Here is a 21,885-nt window from a genome sequence, read left to right as displayed (position 1 = left end):
TCTCGCCAACAAGGAACGAGTGTCTGTGGCCCCATGATGCTCATCACGGTCGGCCAACCCATACACTAATTATGTTAACGTTCCGCTCTTCAGCCTCTGAATCCCACTCCGGTGCCAAACCACAGGGACCAGGAGGCTGTATTCTAGCTCTGCCATCTAAAATGTCCACGCCAGCGCCCAAGCACGGTCACAGGACAATGGCAGACAGAGCTCAACAAGTTGCGTCCACCATGTTGACCCTGCCCCCTTCTATCAGATTTGAAGTTCTCTGTTTGAGGCCGTTTAAGTTGCAAAACTTTATCTAAGATTATATTTCCAGGAATAGGCTCAAGACTATGCTCTTCACCTTCTCTGGAAGTGACCTCGGAAGATGCAACTTTCAATGTTGACAAATTATGGGGTCATATTTCTGTATTTGGCATGTAATCCTTCTTTAGTCATGTATAGTGAATTGATCAAATGTAAACAAAAGCAGATAAAAAAAATGATGTTACTGAAAACAGTAGCTGCACAAACATTTGTTACCATAGTGTACACATTATGTGCTTTCCTCTACAATGGAGTAGAATAGTTCACTATGGAAAGAGTGTTGATTTGGACTACAGAAATCGCAGCAGAAACTGAAGAAGTTACTTCTTTTTTTTTAAGTAGAGGGCCCAAGTCATTGGACAGTTTTTATTTCTGTGTGGCGTTGAGTGCTTTAGAGACAGGAGTGTGAAGAACTTCTATGGCTGGATTAAGTGTGCTGTTACCAATATCACCACAGGTCTTGAATGAGATTGTGGTTGTAGTGCTACAAAAATAATAAAACAACTCAATCTAAGGCTCCACTGAATTTATGGTGATTTAACTGGGGACCAGTAATGAGTGAGATCCAGTAATTTGTGCTAAGAAAGTCATCCAGGCTGCAAATATTATCGAGTAGACAGGGAGGAAAAGGTACTGAAAAGAAACAAAAAAAGAATGTGGATGAGCAGAACTAGTTAACACTGTAAAAGAAATGTGTTTGGAATGATAAATGAATAGGGTTTGAACTAGTATTTTCCGGCGTATAAGACGACCTTTTAACCCCTTAAAATTTTCTGGGAAGTCGGGGGTCGTCTTATACGCCGGATACAAAAATTGGCGGTTTATTTCACATAGCGCGGACTTCACCCGAAGGTGTCAGACCGCGTCTCAATTGAAATGGGTGCCGCTTAGGGAACTCCAGCACAGAACAAAGAACGTAGGCGGTCTTGAAAATAAATTGATCGCACTGTGCAACACGATATCAGCCCCTCGCCAGCCAGAGGCAACTCAAACACTGCGCAAGCTTTAAAAGAAAACAAATGGCGCGGGAACTCCAGCACAGAACAAAGAACGTAGGCGGTCTTGAAAATAAATTGATCGCACTGTGCAACACGATATCAGCCCCTCGCCAGCCAGAGGCAACTCAAACACTGCGCAAGCTTTAAAAGAAAACAAATGGCGCCGTGAACCCTACCTGGACTGCAGCTGCACATCCCCCAGGCAGACGAGGCGCTCCTCCACGTGTGCTGATCTCTCTCTCCTTCCGCAATTCTTACGCTCATCGGAAGGAGAGGAGCGTCAGTACCACATGATCTCCTCAGTCCATGGAGATAGAAAGGGGACTGTAGGACGTTAGGAAGTGGGGGTCGTCTTATACGGCGAATATATCATGAAACCTACATTTTGTCCATGAAAGTAGGGGGTCGTCTTATACGCCGGGTCGTCTTATACGCCGGAAAATACGGTATGAGAATCTGTATGGGTGGAAGAGGTGGGAACAGAAGGCACTATGCCAGCAACACATTGCTGCTTGTTATGTAGTACAGAATCCTTCTGGTGCACTTTCCAACAAGACAGACATTCCATTAGAAAACAAGCAGAGTGTACAATGATTATAGGAATTGCAGTGTATTGGATTGAAATACTTCACAGCGTAGAAGTAATACCTGATGAAGCTCTTGTTTCGCCGCTTGAAGCTGGTCATGTTGTCTTTGTAAATCCTCCCTCTGTCTCTGAAGCTCTTCTGCCTTTTTTGAAAGTTCATATTCTTGCTGGGCAATATGACTTTCATACGACTTCAGCTCCTCCTCTGTAAACAGCTGTTGTTGGTCCAGTGTCTGTAAGATTTGGTTAGAAAAGTAAACAAATAATATAGAAAATAGATGACAAAAAGCTTTGAGAAATGCACCCTAATTATTCACTGTATAATGAACTCTGTTTTGGAGACAGGTCCCCAACTAAAGGGACATTTAAAGTTATTCAATAAACTATTTTTGCAGTTTATCACTTAGCATCTATAGCTTACAAATGGTTTACTTTTTCCAATTTACAGACAAAATAATAGTGAATAGCATTGGAACAACAAAATATTTTGAATATTTCCACTCTTTCACATTAGATTTTCAGAACATGTTTTAGTCACCAAAAATACAATGCTGTGTGGTCGGTTCATTTATGTGAGCCTTATTGTTTACAACTGAGCAAGCAATATAAGGTGCTTCAAGTCATTCTAAAACAAAGATTATGATGATAATACACCTAAATGAATACTTTAGTGTAGATAATCACAACTTGTATTTCAAATTCATTATTCAGGCACATAATTTGACTGGATCTAAAAGCTATGAACTGCTGGAAAGTGGGTTGCAGTGAAATAAATCTTGTTTGGCACACTCTCACAGCAGCTTTTTATGTAGATATTTGTCAGCTGTAGCAAACTGAAATACACAACAAATAGTAGAACATCGGTTCCTTTAAGTTTAATTTATGGCATGCAGAAACTCATTGTATCACCCCTAGGCCCTCTCCTAAAAGGAACAAGAATGGAAAGATCTACACATTGTTACAGGGATGACAGATACTTCTCAAAGTTGTTATATTAACATACATATTAATATTACATAAACACCCTTGAGCCTTGATGGTATTTTCCGATGATGTCCTTCACTGGTTCTCTACCTGCCTACCTTCCCAACCAACACCACTTTGATCACAGGAGCACCTCCAGGTTCCAAAAGATCCCAATAAGCTGCGAAGTCCCCCAGGGTTCCTTACTGTTCCCAGTTATCTTCAACATCTGCATGGAGCCGCTTGGTACTTATTCAAAGCCAACAGCATCAAGATTCACCACTATGCCTATGATACATAACTCTGTATGAAAGGCTACTCCTTCAGACTTACAGCGTCTCAAACACCGCCTGCACATTAGTTAGAGTTGGATGTCCAGTGCTTACCTGAAGCTCGACCGTCTTAAGACTGAATTTATGTTAATTGCCATAAACAACAAACAAGAAACAGTATACCCCTGGATCAATACAAAAACCTTGACTGCAACTTTCACCGATAATCAAGTCACTTAGATTTCATCCTGAAAACAGACTACTGTGTTGGGGGCAAGATGGCCGCTGTCAGTCTGTAGGGTGAGGACGCTTCCTACCTGCTCCCCCGCTCGTGTCTCTCCGTAAGGAATAAGCAAAGGAGAAGAATGGAATCGTAAAACGGCGGTGTTTTTTTGGCAGCGATTATCTGTTCTGTGCAGCAGCCCCTAATTTGCGAGACGTAACGGGGTGAAGTGTGGTCTATGTGGATAATCACTAAGGCGATAGCTGAGGTACTAGCCCTCCCGACGGTGGAAGCGGCGCTGACTCGAGCATTGGCTAATGCTCGTCAGCTGATGGTGAAGGCGAGTGGCTGGAGGAACCAGTACCGGCAGCGGCAGCAGCTGAAGCGTTATCGGCAGCGGCAGCAGAGTTCAGCGGGTGCTTTGTCCACGAGTTGGCGCCTAATGGCACCGAAGATTTCGAAAGTTTCAAGGGAGGAGAAAGCTGCTTGGAGCGAGTCAGATGCTCCGGCGGCTAACCCCCGTACAAAGAAGCTGACGCGGACACAGGAGATGAGCGAAGATCCTCGCACTGCCGAGCAAGTAAGGAGTGTAACACGGAGTAAGGAGGCTGATAACAGCGTGGGGGAGAGGCTGAAAAAAAAAGATAAAACGAAGGCAGCACTGACAATAAAAGGAAACAAGGGAAAAGTAACGGAACAGGGGAATTTGAGACAGCCATTAGTTTCAGAGGCTTTTTTCCCTGTAATTACAACTAGCTCTCACGTAACGTCTGGCTCTGCTATACCCCAAAAAGATTCTGGTGAAGCTGTGGCCTTAGACCCTGATTATGGATCCCTCGCAGGGGAGATAGACAGCAACTCTCTGGCAACCAGCTATCTAGCACAGACAGATAATTTGGGAGCCCTAAGCAAGAAGGTGTATGGAGTCGATAAGCCGCCACAAGGCGCACCGATACAGGAGAATGCGGAGAACGTGGAGACTGTGGAGATTTCTTCTGGACAGGTTAAACAGAGTCAAGAGAAAGGGGGCGAACTTGTACCCGATACTGGGAATGTTACTGGGAATGTTAGAAATGATAACAATGTTCCAATTAATACAAATGTTAACCATGGTGTTATAGAGAATGATAGTGCCCTGCACCATGCTGTAGAGGGTACTCCGCCCCCAAACCCGGGCTCGGACGACATTTTAGCTCTGACGGAGGCTCTGACAGAGTCATTAAGGGAGGAGCAGAGTAATACTAATGCTTCTAATTCCCTTGTTACTACAGAGGGAGACAGTATTGATGTTAACGCATCTAAACAGCCTGAGAGGGGGAGAATTGTTGAGGGGAATGGTAATGGAAACGGAAGTGATAATATGAGTAAAATGAGTAAAATGATTAATATCGACCCGAAGGTCGTGATATCCCTAACTGGTTCCCCTTCTGACGAATGTTTTTTCTCTGTTAATGAGGGTGAGGAGGAAGGAGAAGAGCTGGGGGCTGTTGGGGGGGACGAGTCAGAGGATTCCTCTATCGCCGACTTGGGAAGTGACCAGACATTATCAGGACTGGTAACAGAGACCATATCTACATCTGGTTCTGGTTCTGGAGAGCCTTCTGATAAAGACTTAGCTGCAAAGCGTAAATCTAAAGTCTTGACTAAAAAAAGGAGGAGAACAAAAGGATCTATAAGTCCAGCAGCTATTAATGTTGCAAAGAGACTCGACTGGGACTATGCAGCTACATCTCAGATGTATAAAGAGGGTGTTGGGAGTCTAGATGAGACTTTGGGTTCTTTACGGTTGAATGAGGAGAGAGCCAGGCAAGGCCTACCCGAAACTCAGATACAAAATCAGGAGCAACTCCGACGCCAAAATTCACCTTTGGGGTTTGAAATGATGTTTTCAATGCTTAAACAAATTCAGACTGAGGCAAGGGTAGAGAGCCAGAGAGCCAGACAGGAAAGTAAAAAAATACAAAACGCTCTTCGAAAAGTAAATAAAGTGTGCACAGAGTTGGCAGGGAGAGTCACAGAGGTAGAAGAAAGAACGGGGGGCTTGGAAGACGAAATGAAGGGATGGAAGGAATTCAGGCAAGACCAAGAGAAAATTAACAGTGATGTTTTATGGAAGCTCGAAGATTTTGAGAATAGGCAGCGGAGAAACAATGTTAGACTCTTAGGTATTCCGGAAGGAAGGGAGGGACAGGACGCAAGAGCTTACATAATTGAATTTCTTAAGGGCGCACTTCCAGACATAAAAGGCTGGGATTGGGAATCTGAGATTCAGCGTGCTCATAGATTTCCTTTTATACAGAGAAAGGGGGATGGTTCAAAAAAGCCTAGAGCATTCCTAATATATGTGGGCAATTTCTTACTGAGAGAAGAAATAATGGCCAAAGCAAGACCACAGGCAAAGTGTAGATACCAGGAGGTAGAGTTCTTCGCTAGACCAGACTTCTGTCACATAACTGTAGAGCGCAGGTGGAGACTGCGGGAGCTAATAGCCCCATTTCAGAGAATTGGGTGTGAGGCATACCTAATGTTCCCTAGTAGGCTGAAGGTGGTAAAAGATGGCCAGTTTAAAATCTTTCATTCTGAGGTCAGAGCAGCTGAATTTTTGGCATGGCTTAAGGAAAGGACCCCGCAGAACAGTACACAATCTCAGGATCTAGTGGTAGATCTACCAGCTAAAGGTAGCAGGATATAAAGTTAAGATCTCTGAAATTTTATAGAAGCACAAGAACAGAGAAGTGTAGCGTATTGTTATATAACCCTGTAGATTGGTAACAATAAGTGAGCATCTTCTATGTAGAGGGCTAGGAACACAGTAGGAGCGGGGGGGGGCGTGGGACCCAAGCAGACACAGCTGTCACATATAGGTCCGATGGACCTATTTGCCTGTAGGGGGGGGTGGGATAGTCGGGGTTGGGGGGAAGGGTGGGAGACACGGGGGGGGGGCAAGGAGCGCAAAGCATATAGGAAATGTATAATACAGGAAACAGTATGGAATAAGAGGAATAATGAAACAGAAGGAAGGTTTGTGTTGGTTGTGTTATATAAAGCCGTAGTCATAATGTGTAATGTGTTTTTTTTTTAAATGACTAAAATTATGATCGTATCTGTTAAAAACCCAGGATGAGTATACGTATAATGACATGGAACGTGTGCGGTCTTAATGATAAGATAAAAAGGCAGAAGGCAGCTGTCTTGATCAAAAGTTTAAGATTAGACTTTCTTATACTCCAAGAGACTCATATACAACTGTCTGAAATTAGGCTGCTAGACCAGCTGGGTCTTACTGTTTTAGCACACTCTAGGCAGGGAAGTAGGAACAGGGGGGTTGCGGTTATGGCAAAGCAAAGAGATGTCACCACTAGGAAAAAATGGGAGGATGTATGGGGTAGATGGGCCTTGATAGAATGTTTGATTGGAGAAACATGGGTCACCCTCGGGTCTATTTATGGGTCTACAGGAGACGATCCTGAGATTTTTGAAGAAATCGATACTGAATTGGCAACCTGGGCTCCATTTGTATTGTTAGGAGGAGATTTTAATATCAATGGAGCAGGGGGTTTGGGGCTGGGGCTGGGGCCCCCAGTTAAATATAAGGGAAGGAAGAAAAAAGTCTATAAAGCAATTGTTAACCTAGCTAGAAATAATGGCTTGCTTGATGTTTGGGACACCCTTAACCCGGGTCAAGATGGTTTTACATATTATTCAGCACCCCATAGGATAAGTGTCAGATTAGATTATTTTTTAGTTAATAGCCAAGGCATTGATGGGATAGACATCGAAAGGATACCAAGGTTGTTATCGGACCATATTCCTCTTATAGTCACCTTAAAAGGTATGACAGCGGTAAGGAAGGCTTCGGAGTGGTCTTTTGAAAAGGCTTTTCTAGTGGAGGACGCATATATCCAACATATGAGGAGATGGATATCTGATTTTTTGAACATAAATAGGCATACAGCACCCGTAGGGATAGTGTGGGATTGCTTTAAGGCTGGAGTGAGGGGTGAGACCATCAGCTATGGGGTTAGGAAAAGGAAACAGGAGAAAGAAAGAAGTGAGGGGGTAAGGAGGGAGCTACTGCGGGCAGAGGAGGAATTGAATAGTAGGACAGACCAAACTGGTAACGGAGCTCCAACGGACTCTGCATATCTTAAACTCGTGAAACTGCGAATGGAGGAGGAAGAACATATAGCAGAAAAGGCAGCCAAACAATATACAGTGAATAGAGAGAACTGTTATGAGATGAATGAAAGAGTGGGCAAAATGTTAGCAGCTAGAACTAGACAGAAGGCATCTTTTGGGGAGATAAAAGCAATCAAAGACAGCTCAGGAGTGATCGTTACTAATGTACAACAAATAAGGGAAGTCTTCAGGAATTTTTACATGGATTTATATTCTGAAAGTGATATAAAAGATCCTGAAGACATATTGGAGTATCTGAACTATTATGAGGGGAGGCAGTTGGAGGAAACAGAGAAGAAGAGGATTGACAACTTGTTAGACTTAGAGGAGGTAAAAACAGCCATGAAGAGTTTACCATCAGGAAAAGCGGCTGGTCCAGACAAAATCCCGCTAGAGTTTTATAAGGTGTTCTGGGAGGAGATAGGTGGAGATATGCTTTATACTATGAAACAGGCACAGAAGGGAAGCTCAATACCAGGCACTTGGTCTGAGGCCGAAATTGTGGTTATTCTTAAGAAAGGGAAAACGCCGACTAACCCGGGGTCATACAGACCGATCACACTCATGAACACGGACACAAAGATCTACTCAAAGGCACTGGCAACAAGATTCGCCAGTGTAATAACACCTTTAGTTACTAACACCCAACACGGTTTTATACCGGGTCGTGGGACTACACATCACGTAAGGAAGTTAATCACCCTTATGGATAAAACAGAGGCTGATGGGGACCCATTCGCGGTATTATTACTTGATGCTGAAAAAGCTTTCGACCGTGTTTCATGGATATATATGTGGAGTGTTTTGGAAAAATTGGGATTTGGGAGTGGCTTTTTAACAGCGGTAAAGACATTGTATAGAGAGCCTGTGGCGGCAATTAGAATTAATGCCGGTTTAACGGATAAAGTAAAAATTAACAGGGGCACAAGGCAGGGTTGCCCATGCTCCCCGTTATTGTTTGCGATATATCTAGACCCATTAATTAGGAGACTGGAGTCAAATAGGAATATCTCCCCAATTGTTACACTTAGGGGGGAGTGTAAGATTTTGGCCTATGCCGATGACGTGGCGGTCATAACATCATCACCCACAGAGGCTATAAGACACGTGGAGCAGGAGGCAAAGAATTTTGGGAAGGTCTCCGGGTATTCTTTGAACACGGGAAAAACACAAATTATAAAAAATAGTAAGGCCTTATGCCAGGATCCTCGGGTGGCACGGACGGGAACCTATTTGGGAATAACCATAACTTCGGAATTAGACAAGATAGTAGAACTAAATATTGATCCTATTGTACGGAGAGTTGGGGGGGAACTAGACAGATTGAATAATCTCCATCTCACCTTGGTTGGAAGAGTGAATATTATAAAAATGTTAATCATGCCGAAATTCTTGTATCTCTTCCGAACAATTCCCTTATGGTTTGATAACACGTGGTTTAAAAGGATTGAAAATATGATTAACAAATTTATATGGTCCAAAGGTAAAACTAGGAGAGCGGCGAGATTCCTGGCACTCCCACGGGAAAGAGGAGGATGGGCGTTACCAGACTTTAAGTTGTATTACTGGGCCGCTGCCCTGCAGTATATGGTAGGATTAATAGGTGGAGCTGAAGCAGAAGGTGAAGATCACTTAGGGTCATTAGCGATATATGGTATACTGATGGGTGAAGAAACAAAAAATATCTTTTAGAAAAATTTTGATACGGCATATTTTAAAAGAACACGCTTTAAGACTCTACTGGGTGCACATAATATTTGGAAGGCTTTTATGAAAAAGTTTGGTTTGGGGAAGTTTAATAGGTATACGAGGTTACACGAGAATATGTTATTTCCGGGAGATATATTCTCTGATTCAGTGTTTACAGAATGGTATCGGAAAGGGATAATAAAACTAGGGGATGTAATGGGGACACAAGGGTTGAAACAATTTGCAATAATACAGAAAAAATTTAATTTGTCGGCACATCATTTCTTCAAATATTTACAAGTCAGAAGTTTTCTACAAAACAAAAGAGGGGGAACAAGAGGATTTGAAAAAATTAACATATTAGAGATAATAGAGACTGGAGTAGATTGCACAATTAAAAGATTTTATCTCGAGCTAAATGAACAAAGACCAGACGACATGGCTAAATGGGGGGAAATCTGGTCAACGAAGCTGGGCATAGAACAAGAGCGTTTTAATATTTCATTAGAATTAGGGATGAATATTCTATGCTTTGCGTCATTACAAGCACAGCATTACAAGACTATGTATTGGCTATATTACACCCCGGCTAAATTGGCACAATGGGGAGCGACAACTGGTATAAATTGCCCTAGATGCACGAGCGCAGATGCAGATGCCATCTATATGTTCGCAACATGTCCAAGTTTAATTACTGTACTTAAAGAGATAGAAATGTTTCTACAAAGGGCACTAAAACTACCTGCTAACTTAACACCTGCGACTATTCTGCTAGGCGTAGATGGAAATAATGACGTTGAGACAGGGAACTATTTTGTTTTTGTGGCCATGGCAGTGTATAGACTGTGTGTCGCTACTGCATGGTTAGATCAAATGGCGCCATCATTCCAACAATGGCTAGCCAGGTTGTTGAGTATATACAATTTAGAAAAAGCGATCTACTCCAGAAGAGGGAAAAGGATGAGGAAATTAGGCTTGGAAATATGGGAGACAATAACGAAATGGAAGGAAGAAGAATGATGTGCATAGGAAATGTATATGTATATAACTTGTATATAACTTGTATTAATGTGTATACTATGTGTAAAAAAAGTATAATAATGTATAACATATATAGAATGTATAATTGATATTAATGTGCATGTATAAGGAGAGTGATCTCATCCCAATATGGAGTGATATATTATTTTGGTATTAAGAAGAAGTTTCTTCCTGTTTACTTTAGATGAAACATACGGTGTAAATCTCATATGAGTAGGCAATATTGTTTTTCTTTATTATTTGCTCCATGCCCCTTCTGTGCTCCGGAGGGGGAAAAAATTAAAAAAAATTCTGTGAATAAAAAAGATTTATTAAAAAAAAAAATATTTCATCCTGAAAACCAACCACATTTTCAAGGAACAAATTGCCAAAAAGCAAAGCAGGCCTGGCACCAGCTCTCTGTAAAACCATTTGTTCTAGAAAGCGACTTCCAAACCGCTGTTGAAACCCTTTAACTCTCACAATTGCATGGAGATTAACACCTTACTCCCTGGCCTCCCAGGCTCCTCACTGGCATCCCTTAAAAGAATCTTACATTCTTCATCCAGGGCCTGAAGAATTATAATAATGTCACCCCCAACCGGACGGAACTGTATTGGCTTCCACTACTGGGCTGCACTAGGTTCAAAACCAAGCAGCCCCCTTATCTTACATGCAAGCTCACCATCTGATTGTTCTCAGCACCCCTGCAACCAAGACACCATCAGACTGTAAAAGTGTAAAAAAATAAAAAACAATGTAGCAGGCCTATGCACCCATGATCTGGAACATCAGGACCATCCCAATGATGCTCTAATTTAGGGGTGAGTTGAAGACCCATCCGTTTATAGAAAACTCGAACACAATGCATTAACAGCCCACAAAGCAGGTACTTAACCAATTGCTTGTTGACTTTATATTAGTCTTTGACCCTGTACAGCACTCTGCTACCTTTTTGCTAGATTTGTGGTAGAGAAATACTACACACAAATACAATCAAGCAGTGACCGGCTAGCATCATGGTCCCCGTCATACATCCATTGCCCTTTACTATCTATTCATCATTTGCAAACCTACATATGATTCAGAAATCTTTAAGATATTCTTTAGATTAACCGATCTGTTCTAGTGAAGGGTCTTCAATTAAAACTTAGCACTTATAGCACACCAGAGTAGGAATACTGAAAATATATTCTTTAACATCTTACTTTTAATGCTATCCTATTCACAGCATGTTGGAATTACAAACAAAGCAGATAAATCTGGTAGGGGGAAACTACTAATTACATTTTCTTTTTAAAAACAATCTTTTTATTTGCAAAACGAATTAGGTAAAGAGGTCACCACATGCAAGGAAACATTTGTTACATAGCATCTGCCGGAAGATCAAAGGTTAGACAGATCATCACTATTACAGTTCATATCGGGATTACATCAATTTCATATGAGGTTACAGTTCAGTTAGCTCGTCAATGGAGGTAACGCTGGGTGGTACACATATATTGCCCCGGTATGCGTTCCAGTTTGACCACACTGCAACCCACTTTCGAGGGCATCCCCGTGCCACATACACTGTCTTTTCCTTGATCATACACCAGTCCATGTCCTTTTTCCAGGAGCTGAGTGTTGGTGGCGCGGCAGCCGCCCACAATCTCGCTATGTTTCTCTTTGCAATCCCGAGCCCTAGCGTCACCCATATTTTCCCTTTCAATGGTAGGTCAGAGGGCTCCCAGATATTAAGAAGGCATCTCGTAGCCTCTGGGCGCAATTCTACACCCCACACCTCACACATGCATCTGAGTACCCATGTCCAATAGCCTTGTATCACTTGACACTCCCATATTATGTGTAAGAAGGTACCCACCTCCCCGTACCCCCTGCGACAGTCTGTTGTCACTGCGCCCATCAGGACCAGCCTTGTGCCGGAGATATAAACTCAGTGCAGGATCTTCAACTGGATCAGTCTTAGTTTCGCCGAGATTGCTATTTCCCTGGGGGATGCGAGCGCCTCTCGCCATTCTTCCTCATCGATTTCGAGACCATCGGCCTCCCATTTCCCTTCGGGGGCTAGTAACGGGTCCGGGGTGTGAATAATGAGTTTTTTATATGTGAGCGAGATTGCCTTCTCCGGGAGGTGGCCATCGAGCAGTCTGTCCTCGAGAGGGGAGGACTCTGATAGTTGGGTCCCAGGGGTGATATTGGCTTGAAGTGCGTGCCTGACCTGCATGTAGCGGGAGTGTTCTGTCCGGGCTAGGTCACAATGTTGTTGGAGAGTGTCAAATGGTACGATTCCATCCGGTGCCCCACAGGTCTTTGATCTGGGATATTCCTATCAGGTCCCAGTTGCGGAATCCTTTCGTGCGGCTAAGTGTGCCCAGTTTTTCAGAGGCCCAGAGTGGCGTTGCTAGTGTAAGTTTGCCAGCCCAACCCAGTTTCTTTTGAACTATGTACCACAGCTGTACAGAATGACCTACCCGGTCTGGAGTAGAGGGTGGCCTCATAGTTCCCGCCCAGGAGGAGCCATTTATCCATCCCGTACCCCGGGTCATTCCCAGCACAGTAGGTGCCCTGGTTAATGGCCGAGAGATGTGCCGCCCAGTAGTATTCCGGATGTCTGGGAGCGCTATCCCCCGTCAAACCAACCGAGCGTGAGTTTTTGCAAGGAGATCCGGGGCATTCCGTTCCAGAGGAGGTCTCTCTGTGTGGCCTCGATTGCAGCAAAGTACCTTTGTGGGACCAAGTCCAGGTAGTTTTTGAGGGCGTAGAGAAATCGTGGCAGCACACTAATTCAATTTTCAAGTACAGAGGTTGCATTGACCTCCTTGTAGGAGGTAGACTGTCAACTGATTGCATTGTTTTGAACTCTGTTCTCTTTTGAGAGTCAGTTGCTCCAGTGTTGAACAGCAGGCCTGGCATCAAAGGCTCTAGTGCAGCAGAACTGCTTCTAGTCTCACCCTCTTGCCTTTGAGTAAACATATGCACATGAGATTTCTCAGCAGGGATCAGAATTCCCAAAACTTAAATACGAACCATATTTTTTTCTCTTTGTGTAGGATATCTACAACAACTGCCATCTGTTTGCACAACTGATATCAAGATGTACTTGAATGATACCTTGCTAATGGATAATTTAACAAGTATTTGAGCTTCGCGCAAAAAAACAAAAAACTTTAGTAGAGTGATAGACTGGTTGAAGTGAAAAGGTCACAACTTTGGGCAAGCCTGAGTCCTCAGCACGAATTTGTCCAGAAGGTGGCACGCTGCGAATGCAGGAAAAGAAGTTGCACTTGCACTTATGTGGAGTGCAGAGGTGATGGCAATCAGGAAAACTATTTTGAGAGACATTAGTCGCAGTGAACAGCTGTGCTTCGGCTCCAAACGTGTGCACCTAAGAAATGTCAGCATTAAGTTGAAATCAGAGAAATCATCTTGAGACCACACACCCTGAGAGGCCATTGTCCTTCAGATGTCACAAAGCATTCATGTGAAGGAATCGTACAACTAAGTGAGTCTTTAAAAGGGAAGGAGGGTGGGTTGCATATGAATCTATGAAAGATACCAATTCTAGAAAGCTACAGTTACAGGTAAGTTTTGTCTTCCCCAGAATTGGATCAGAATGACAAGCAATCATTATTGTAGTACAATTATTTGCAGATAAAGGTTCACCTTTATTGAAAAAGATGTAGAACCGCTTGAGTAACTGCAGCATTCCTCTGTGCCATGGAGTCCGGGAAATCGTGTCAAGTAAATATGTGCCTGTTCTTTCAGGTAGCCACACTGCAGATGTTCGCTATAGACACTACAGTGAACAAAACTGTTGACACATGTCTTGTTGACTGTGCTGAAACTCTTCTTGCAAAGGATGGCCAGCCTGGGTGTGACAGTATACATAGACAGCAGAGACTGATTTTCTAGGAGGACATTAAGCTATGCAATATTTAGCTTCTAACATTGCTTGTTCTGTCTAAACCAAATTTTAGGCATAATCTGATATCCAGTGGATTAAGTGTTCTTGCTGGGGATACTGTCTAGGGTGGGTAAGAGTATTGTGTGATAAGGGTACATTTAAGGGTTTGGGTAGGTAGGGGTAATTAATAAAGGGGGATTGGGGTGGTTTCTCCTCCCAAAAATAAAACATACATATATATACATACATATACACATATACACACACACACATATCCCCACAGCAAGCTGCCCAATATGGATGTATACTTATTTTTACTTACCTAATTTATACTTCTTTCTGCTGCAATGCTAGGATTTTTAAAAAATAAAGTCTTAAATATTACAGCCCCATATATAAGAAAACCTGATGGTACTTTGTGTATGAAGTGTGGATTACGTCTTAAGATGACTATTGCCAAGAAACTGTAGATACAGGTATTTTGCTGTAAAAGTTAGAATTTCTCCTACTCCTTTTGCAGAAGATAAAGCCAAAGAAAGAACTAGTTTCCAACAGAGAAAGTTTGTCTGCTTTGTGTGTCGGCTCAAAATCACTTTTCATAAGTTGCAAAAGTACAGTAGCCAAGAAATTGGTGGATATTTCCCCCATGGGAAAGCCCTAAATAGTCCTTTTAGAATTTTTTGTAGAATTCTTTTGGACTAGAGAGCATGTTGATTTGATCCTCTTCTGCAACATGAAATATCAGCTAGGTAAACTTTAATAGTATGACTCAGACCCAAGTATAAGAGATACGGAAGAAGCAGCAGAAGTGTAACAAACGGGTCACGAATTTCGACGACTATACAAAAAACAGAAGCATCTCTAGGCATTCATCTGGAATTCTAAGCAGTAAAACTCATTGTATTCAAGAGCCATGTTGATAAATTCAGAAATGCGTGTTCCACGTCAGGTTTGCGACACGTGGCAATGGCATGTGCAGCTGCTCTGAAAGGAGAAGAAGCTCTGTGAACCACTACTGTCTTTGCCACCATGGTGCAATTAGAATTATTTGAACTGGTTCGCTTCACTTTGTTTATACCTGTAGGAATAGGTGGAAGTAGGGGAAAAGAGTAGGCAAAGGCCTCTGATCAAGCTATCAAAAAGGAATTCCCTCACAGCCTTGTAGGATATGCTTGCTGGCATAATAGTGGCATTTCTTGTTTTGATTTGTTGCAAACAAGTCCAAATTCGGCTTGCCCCAGAGTTGAAACCTCTGGTTTAGATGAGCTTGATGAAGTCCCCAATCGTAGCATTCCTTATATGTTCTGTTTAAAGTGTTTGCCATGCACTGTCCATTACAGCAATATGCTGAAATGTTAACAGAGTATGATGCTTGATGGCCCAATTCCATTATTTTTTGGATTCTTTTGATAGTGGAAGAGATTGAGTATTTCCCTGCCTGTCATATTGTCAGTGTAGCTGAACAAATAACTTCCTTGTATACTTGTACGGAAGGATTGCAAACTTGAAGCAATGGCTTTCATCTCCAGAATATTGATGTACAGGCGAGCTTTGTCCACTGACCAGAGACCTCTTACTGCCAAATTCTGTAGATGCCTCCCCAACCATCTAGGGAGGCATTTACTGTCATCAAGAAACTGGTTAAACGCGCCTCTCACTCTTTGGATGGTAAGACTTGGTCTGTGTCTGTAGCAACAGCTTCCAAGAATTGAATCTTTGTTTGTGGGGATTACCACGGAGTTGTTTAACGTTAGACATAATTTTTGAAATAGTTCATTAGCAGCCTTCACAGAGTTTTCTGCTGATTGAATAACCTTTCCTGAACTAGCCAGTTGTCAAAGTAGGGAACACTTGATGTCCTTGTGTTTTCAGTTGCAACTGGAGACATGCACTTTGTGACGATTCTTGTAAATTAGTTGAGTCCGAATGAAAAAACTTAGAATGGATATTGGCTACCAATGACTTCGAAACGCAGATATTTTCTATGTTCGGGATGGATGGGCATAGGAAGGTAGGCATACTGTAGGCATAGGGTGGACATAAAATGTCCTTTCAGCAACAGTTGTAAAATGTCCTGCTGTTTAAAAATGTGAAATGTCTGCTTGTTTAGAAATGTGTTCAACTGCCGAAGATCTAAATTATCCGAAAAACAAAATAAAATCCTACATTTCAGTGTGATTTGGGGACTAGTTCAATGACCCCGCTCTTTGAAATTATGGAGACCACTGCTTGCAAAAGCTATAGATGTAATTTTATGAACAGTAACATTGCGGGAGGTTGAATGCCAATGTATGATCCAGAAGTATGGGTTTTAGGATGCACTGATCCGTTGCCACTGATTGTAGTAAGGCAAGATCTTTCTGCCTACCGGTGCTGTCCGATATGGTGTGGAAGCCTCCAAAAAGGTTTCACTATGTTCTGGAAGCTGCTTGACTTTTCCCTTGTTTGGGTGCTCTTGGTGGTGGTCTATATTACAAGATCTATTGTTCATGATGGGATGGCTAACGCAGTTGATATGGTTTGTGTCTCTAACCCTCTCTAGAAGCATAGTGGCTAGCCCATTGAACATTGAAGGTTCAGTGCTGCTGTAATTAACCTACCACTTGTGCCATTACCGTTTGTATGAACTGGAGAGCCTCATCAACATAATACACTAAATAAGAACTATCTGCAACATTCTGCTTTGTCTGTGGTCGAAAAGAGGTTGCCTTCAACCACCCTTGCCGTTGTATTACCAGCCAATTGTTGAAAAACAGTGGTTACGATGTATGTGACGCACAAGTTACTTACCTTTGGTAACGATATATCTGTAAGAAACAGTAGTTAGTATTAGATTACTTACCTTAGAATATCCCCAGGCGTCAGACTGGATCCGGAAACTTTTGCGTAGCAGTACCCTTGCGCGTCAGTAGGCGTCGTCTGCGGCTCCGCGTCCGTCGTCGGCGCCGGGATGACGTCGGAGTACTTAAACGCCGCCCTTGCGCGGTGTCGTCAGTTCTTATACATAGGTTTTCCGCACCAGAAACGCAGAGCCATGATAAAAACCAACTCTGGTGCCATGAAACTAGGGCCCTGAAAGGGGATGACCTTAACCCTAGATATCGGTTCGCAGAACGGGGAGGATGGGTGGGGCGGTAAGGAATCTAATACGAACTACATTTTCTTACAGATATATCGTTACCAAAGGTAAGTAAATTGTGCATCTGAAAGAAACCGGTTAGTATTTGATTCCTTACCTTAGAATAGATACCCCAGCAATACCAACCCCGGTGGTGGGTCTGTGAACCAATGAGCACACCAGAAAGTCCTGGAGAACGGAATGGCCAAAGAAGCCATCCCTCCGGACTTGGCTGTCCAGGCAGTAGTGTCTTGCAAACGTGTGCAGCGAGGCCTGCGTATCTGCCTGACAGATGTCCTGCAAGGAGGCTCCTTGACCCAGGGCGGCAGAAAGGGGATCAACAGCCTTTGCTGAGCACCATGCCACACATTTGTTCCACCTGCAGGATTATACCGATTTCGTGGAGGGACGCCTGGCTGCCAGAATCACATTACAGACTTCAGGAGGCAGCTCAAATGGCCTCTACTGCCGCCGCTCAATCTCCACGCATGTAAGTGGAGACTGGACAGTTTCGGGTGGAGGACCTTCCCCTGCTGCTGCGACAGAAGGTCTTCCTGAAGAGGCAGATGAATCGGGGGATCGACAGACATGCTGAGTAGCTCGGGATAACAGTATCTTCGTGCCCAGTCCGGAGCCACAAGGATGACTTGGGCCCGGTTGTGTTTGATGTTCTTCAGCACTCTGGGCAGAAGTGGTATAGGCGGAAAGGCGTACAACAGACCGCAGCTCCTCTCGCACCGAAAAGCGTCTCCGAGCGCGTGCCGCCTTGGAAATTGCAACGCGCAGAACTGATGACATTGAGCGTTCTCTTCTCTGGCGAATAAATCTAACCAAGGCTCTCCCCACTGCTGAAAGAGGCCTTGCGCCACGTCCGAGTTCAGACGCCATTCGTGATCCATCATGCACCGACGGCTGAGTTTGTCCGCCCTGGCGTTCAGAGAACCTGCCAGGTGTTGAACCACCAGGGTCACGCCCTGATGTTCCAGTCACTGCCAGAGGCGCAGAGCCTCCTGGCATAGGGTCCACGACCCCACCCCGCCCTGTTTGTTGGAGTACCACATGGTGGTGGTGTTGTCCGTGAACACCTGCACTACACTCCCCTGGACAGAGGGAGGAATGCCTTCAGTGCAAGCCGGATCGCCCGCAGCTCCAGAAGGTTGATGTGGAGCCGGGACTCTGCCGGAGACCAGAAGCCGCAGCGTCAACCTGACTGAGACTCGGGATAACGGCTGAAAGATCAGAATCAGAGCCTGAATATCCTGACCCTGCTGTTTGGGAGGATCTACATGAAACTGCGCCAAGTCTAGAACCGCTCCGATGAAAAGGAGCTTCTGAGAGGGACACAGGTGTGACTTCGACACATTGATGGAGAACCCCAGCAGGTGCAGGAGGTCGGCCGTAGTCTGGAGGTAGCTGACGACTGTCTGGGGCGAGCCCGCCTACAACAACCAGTTGTCGAGGTAGGGGAAGACTGAAACCCCTAACCTGCGCAGATGAGCTGCGACCACCGCCATCACTTTCGTGAACACCCGTGGGGCGCTGGTAAGGCCGAAGGGGAGCATGGTAAACTGAAAGTGCTCGTGGCCTACCGTGAACCGTAGGTAACGCTGGTGGGCCGGCAGGACGGGGATGTGAAAATAAGCGTCCTGCAAGTCCAACGCTACCATCCAGTCTCCCGGGTCCAGGGCAGCTAAGACCTGAGCCAAAGTCAGCATCTTGAACTTCTCCTTCCGGAGGAAGCCGTTGATGTTCCGTTGGTCCAAGATAGGGCTTAGGCCCCCTTTGCTCTTCTTGGGAACCAGAAAGTAGTGGGAGTAACAACCACACCCTACTTCTGGCCCAGGAACGCGCTCGATGGCCCCCTTGGCCAAGAGAGCCGTAACTTCTTCTTGCAGAAGACTAAAGTGATCCCCTGACACGCGGTGGTACTGCGGTGGCATGGCTGGAGGGGTCACCTCGAAGGGGAGGGAGTAGCCCCTTTGGACGATTTGCAGAACCCACCGGTCCGATGCGACAGTGCGCCAGTGGAGGAGGTAATGGCGAACCCTGCCCCCCACAGGCGTCACATGGGCCTGAAAGCTCGGACTAGGAGGGTTTTGAGGCGGATGCTGCAGGGGTAGGTGTGGACTGACCTCGCCGTTGTCCCCGACCGCCACTACGGTGGTTACCACGTCCGCCACTGCGCTGGATGTTAGTCTGCGGGCCGTGGCTGGCAGGATGTGTGGGGGCGCCCCTTCCTTGGCCACGAAAGGCAACAGTTTGCTGGCGCGGGGCTGAGAGGCCCAAGGACTTAGCCGTAGCCCTGGAGTCCTTAAAGCGCTCAAGCGCACTGTCTTCCTTGTCGCCAAAGAGGCGACGGCCATCAAACGGCATGTCCATAAGGGTGTTTTGGACATCAGCCGAAAAGTTGGCGGACCTCAGCCAGGCGTGGCGACGAATCGCCACAGTCGTTGCCATCGCTCTGCCCAGCGAGTCCGTGGTATCCAGCCCGCACCGGATGGAATACCGTGCCGCATCTCGACCCTCCACAAGGGCTTGGGTGAGTGTAGTCCGGACCCCCTCCGGACATTGTGGCAGCACGTCTGCGACCGTGTCCCACAGAGAGTGGGTGTAACGGCCCAAGAGGCACGCAGTGTTGACTGACCGCAACCCCAAAGTAAGTGAGGAGAACATCTTTTTACCATACTGTTCGTACCTCTTGGATTCCCGATCGGGGGGAGCCGTCATAAATGCGGTCTGGGAGTTAGAGGCCTGGATGACCAGGCTCTTGGGGGTGGGGTGGGTGGACAGGAAGCAAGGGTCGCCCGGAGCTGGGCGGTGGCGCCTGGCCACGTTCCTATCTACAGGCGGACCTGTATCTGGCTTGGATCAAGTGCCCAGAAGAACGTCTGACAAATCCTCATTAAACGGCAGCAGAGGCTCAGCTGAGCTTGCCTGCGGTTTAAGGACCTCAGTGAGGAGGTTAGTCCTCACGGCCGCGACGGGGATCACAAGGCCCAAGGCCTTGGTAGCCCACGTAAGCACGATAGGCAGCCCCCTCCTCCGTAGCCACGGTAGGAGGGGAGACAAAACCAGTGTCCGGCCAAGTGTCCAGACCACTGGCCTCTCCTAGCTCACCTGCCCAGTCCTGAGAAGACTGGCACTCACGTGCAAGAGGGTCCTCGGACCCCTCCCAATCCTCCTCGCCACCCATCTCCGGACACTCGGGGTCAAATGATGGGGCCGGGTCGTAGAAGTAAAAACTCTCCTAGCGGTGGTGAATACGGTGCCGAGCGGCGCCGCTCCGGCACCGGACCCGAATCTAGGGTAGGACCGGGGACGACATCGTCCTGGGACAGCGCCGGAGGCGACACCCTTGGGGCCATTTAGGCGAGGTCGTAAGGTCGACCGGCGACGACCCGGATCCGGAACCGGATCCAACGGGGCCCTGCTGCGTCGGGACCGAAGTCGCTGATGGCGCCGTAGCCGAAGCACCTGACGGCGCCGGGGCCGAAGCACCCGGCCTGCTTGGGGACCCAGTCGGGCCGGAACCAGACGGAGGAGTGAGCGACCTCATGGCCATGAGTAAGGCCTCGATCTCCTCCGGCGTCAGTCGGCAACAATCGACGCAGGGTTTGAACCGGGGCATCCCTACCGGAGTTGAGTGACTTCGAAAAATGATTGAAAAAGTTAGTCAAAACTAGACTATGGGTACTACTTTTTCCGGATCGGCGCTTGCTGGCGCGGAAAAAAGAAGAACGGACGTCAGTGCGCGACGGCGCCGTCTAAGTACTCCGGCAACGTCATCCCGGCGCCAACTACGCCGACGACGGACGCGGAGCCGCAGACGCCTACAGACGCGCAAGGGTACTGCTACGCAAAAGTTTCCAGATCCAGTCTGATGCCTGGGGATATTCTAAGGAAAGGAATCTAATACTAACCTGTTTCTTTCAGATACTAACAATGATGAGGGAAGATGTCCTTTCCCCTTTGTTGTGTTTCGATTTAGATACCCGTACATAGGTTTCCCGAATCATGCCCTTATATAGGCACAACTCACATTGCCCTTATTTAGGTATAGTATCCCAGTCCTTATTTAGGCATCAGCCATGCTATCCAAATACAGGCATGGTCACCTGCATCCGTCTATCCCACGTCACAACGAGTTCTTAGAAACCAGACCCTTAAGCCATTGGGACTTTCCCTGCTTGGATTATTGATTTATCCAAGAACTCAATTATTATGCATGAACAACTATTCCTAAGGGGTTCATTCATGACGTCCTCCTCTGCCCGACTTTACATCAATGCTAGCATTCCTAGGCACCTTCCAGGTATAAATATACCTTCACTTACCATGGCAAACCATGGCTCGGCTACACTGCTCGATACGGCTCGCCATGGCAAGTTCCGAAGGAATTCAAGTGCCAGCCTGACACACTGACCTGGCGCTGTCATCCTGCTTGCAGAGAATCCAGCTTCCAGTGTCCGGACTCCTTTCGCAGGGTGTTAGGGATTGAGATCCTGAAAGAGATTCCCACCTCTCTCATTCTAAGGTATGGAGCAGACTGGAACCTAGAGGGACTCTTGGCATGCAAACGCAATACAAACTATAGCTTACTATACTATAGAAAACAGCACCT

General features: G+C 45.6%; 1 protein-coding gene across 1 annotated transcript in view; it reads right to left on the bottom strand.

Annotated features, from left to right (window-relative positions):
• Nucleotides 1-21,885, bottom strand: part of NUCB2 (nucleobindin 2) — a 311,719-nt gene that overhangs the window by 82,208 nt on the left and 207,626 nt on the right. Inside the window, exon 5 of the mRNA XM_086954143.1 lies at nucleotides 1,956-2,126. Within this exon, the coding sequence (XP_086810269.1) occupies nucleotides 1,956-2,126 (171 nt within the window). The remainder of the gene's footprint in view (nucleotides 1-1,955; nucleotides 2,127-21,885) is intronic.

The sequence above is a fragment of the Lissotriton vulgaris genome, chromosome 2_1 (genome assembly GCF_964263255.1).
Source record: "Lissotriton vulgaris chromosome 2_1, aLisVul1.2, whole genome shotgun sequence".
Taxonomy (NCBI): Eukaryota; Metazoa; Chordata; class Amphibia; order Caudata; family Salamandridae; genus Lissotriton; species Lissotriton vulgaris.
This window is presented reverse-complemented; position numbering and strand designations above follow the sequence as displayed.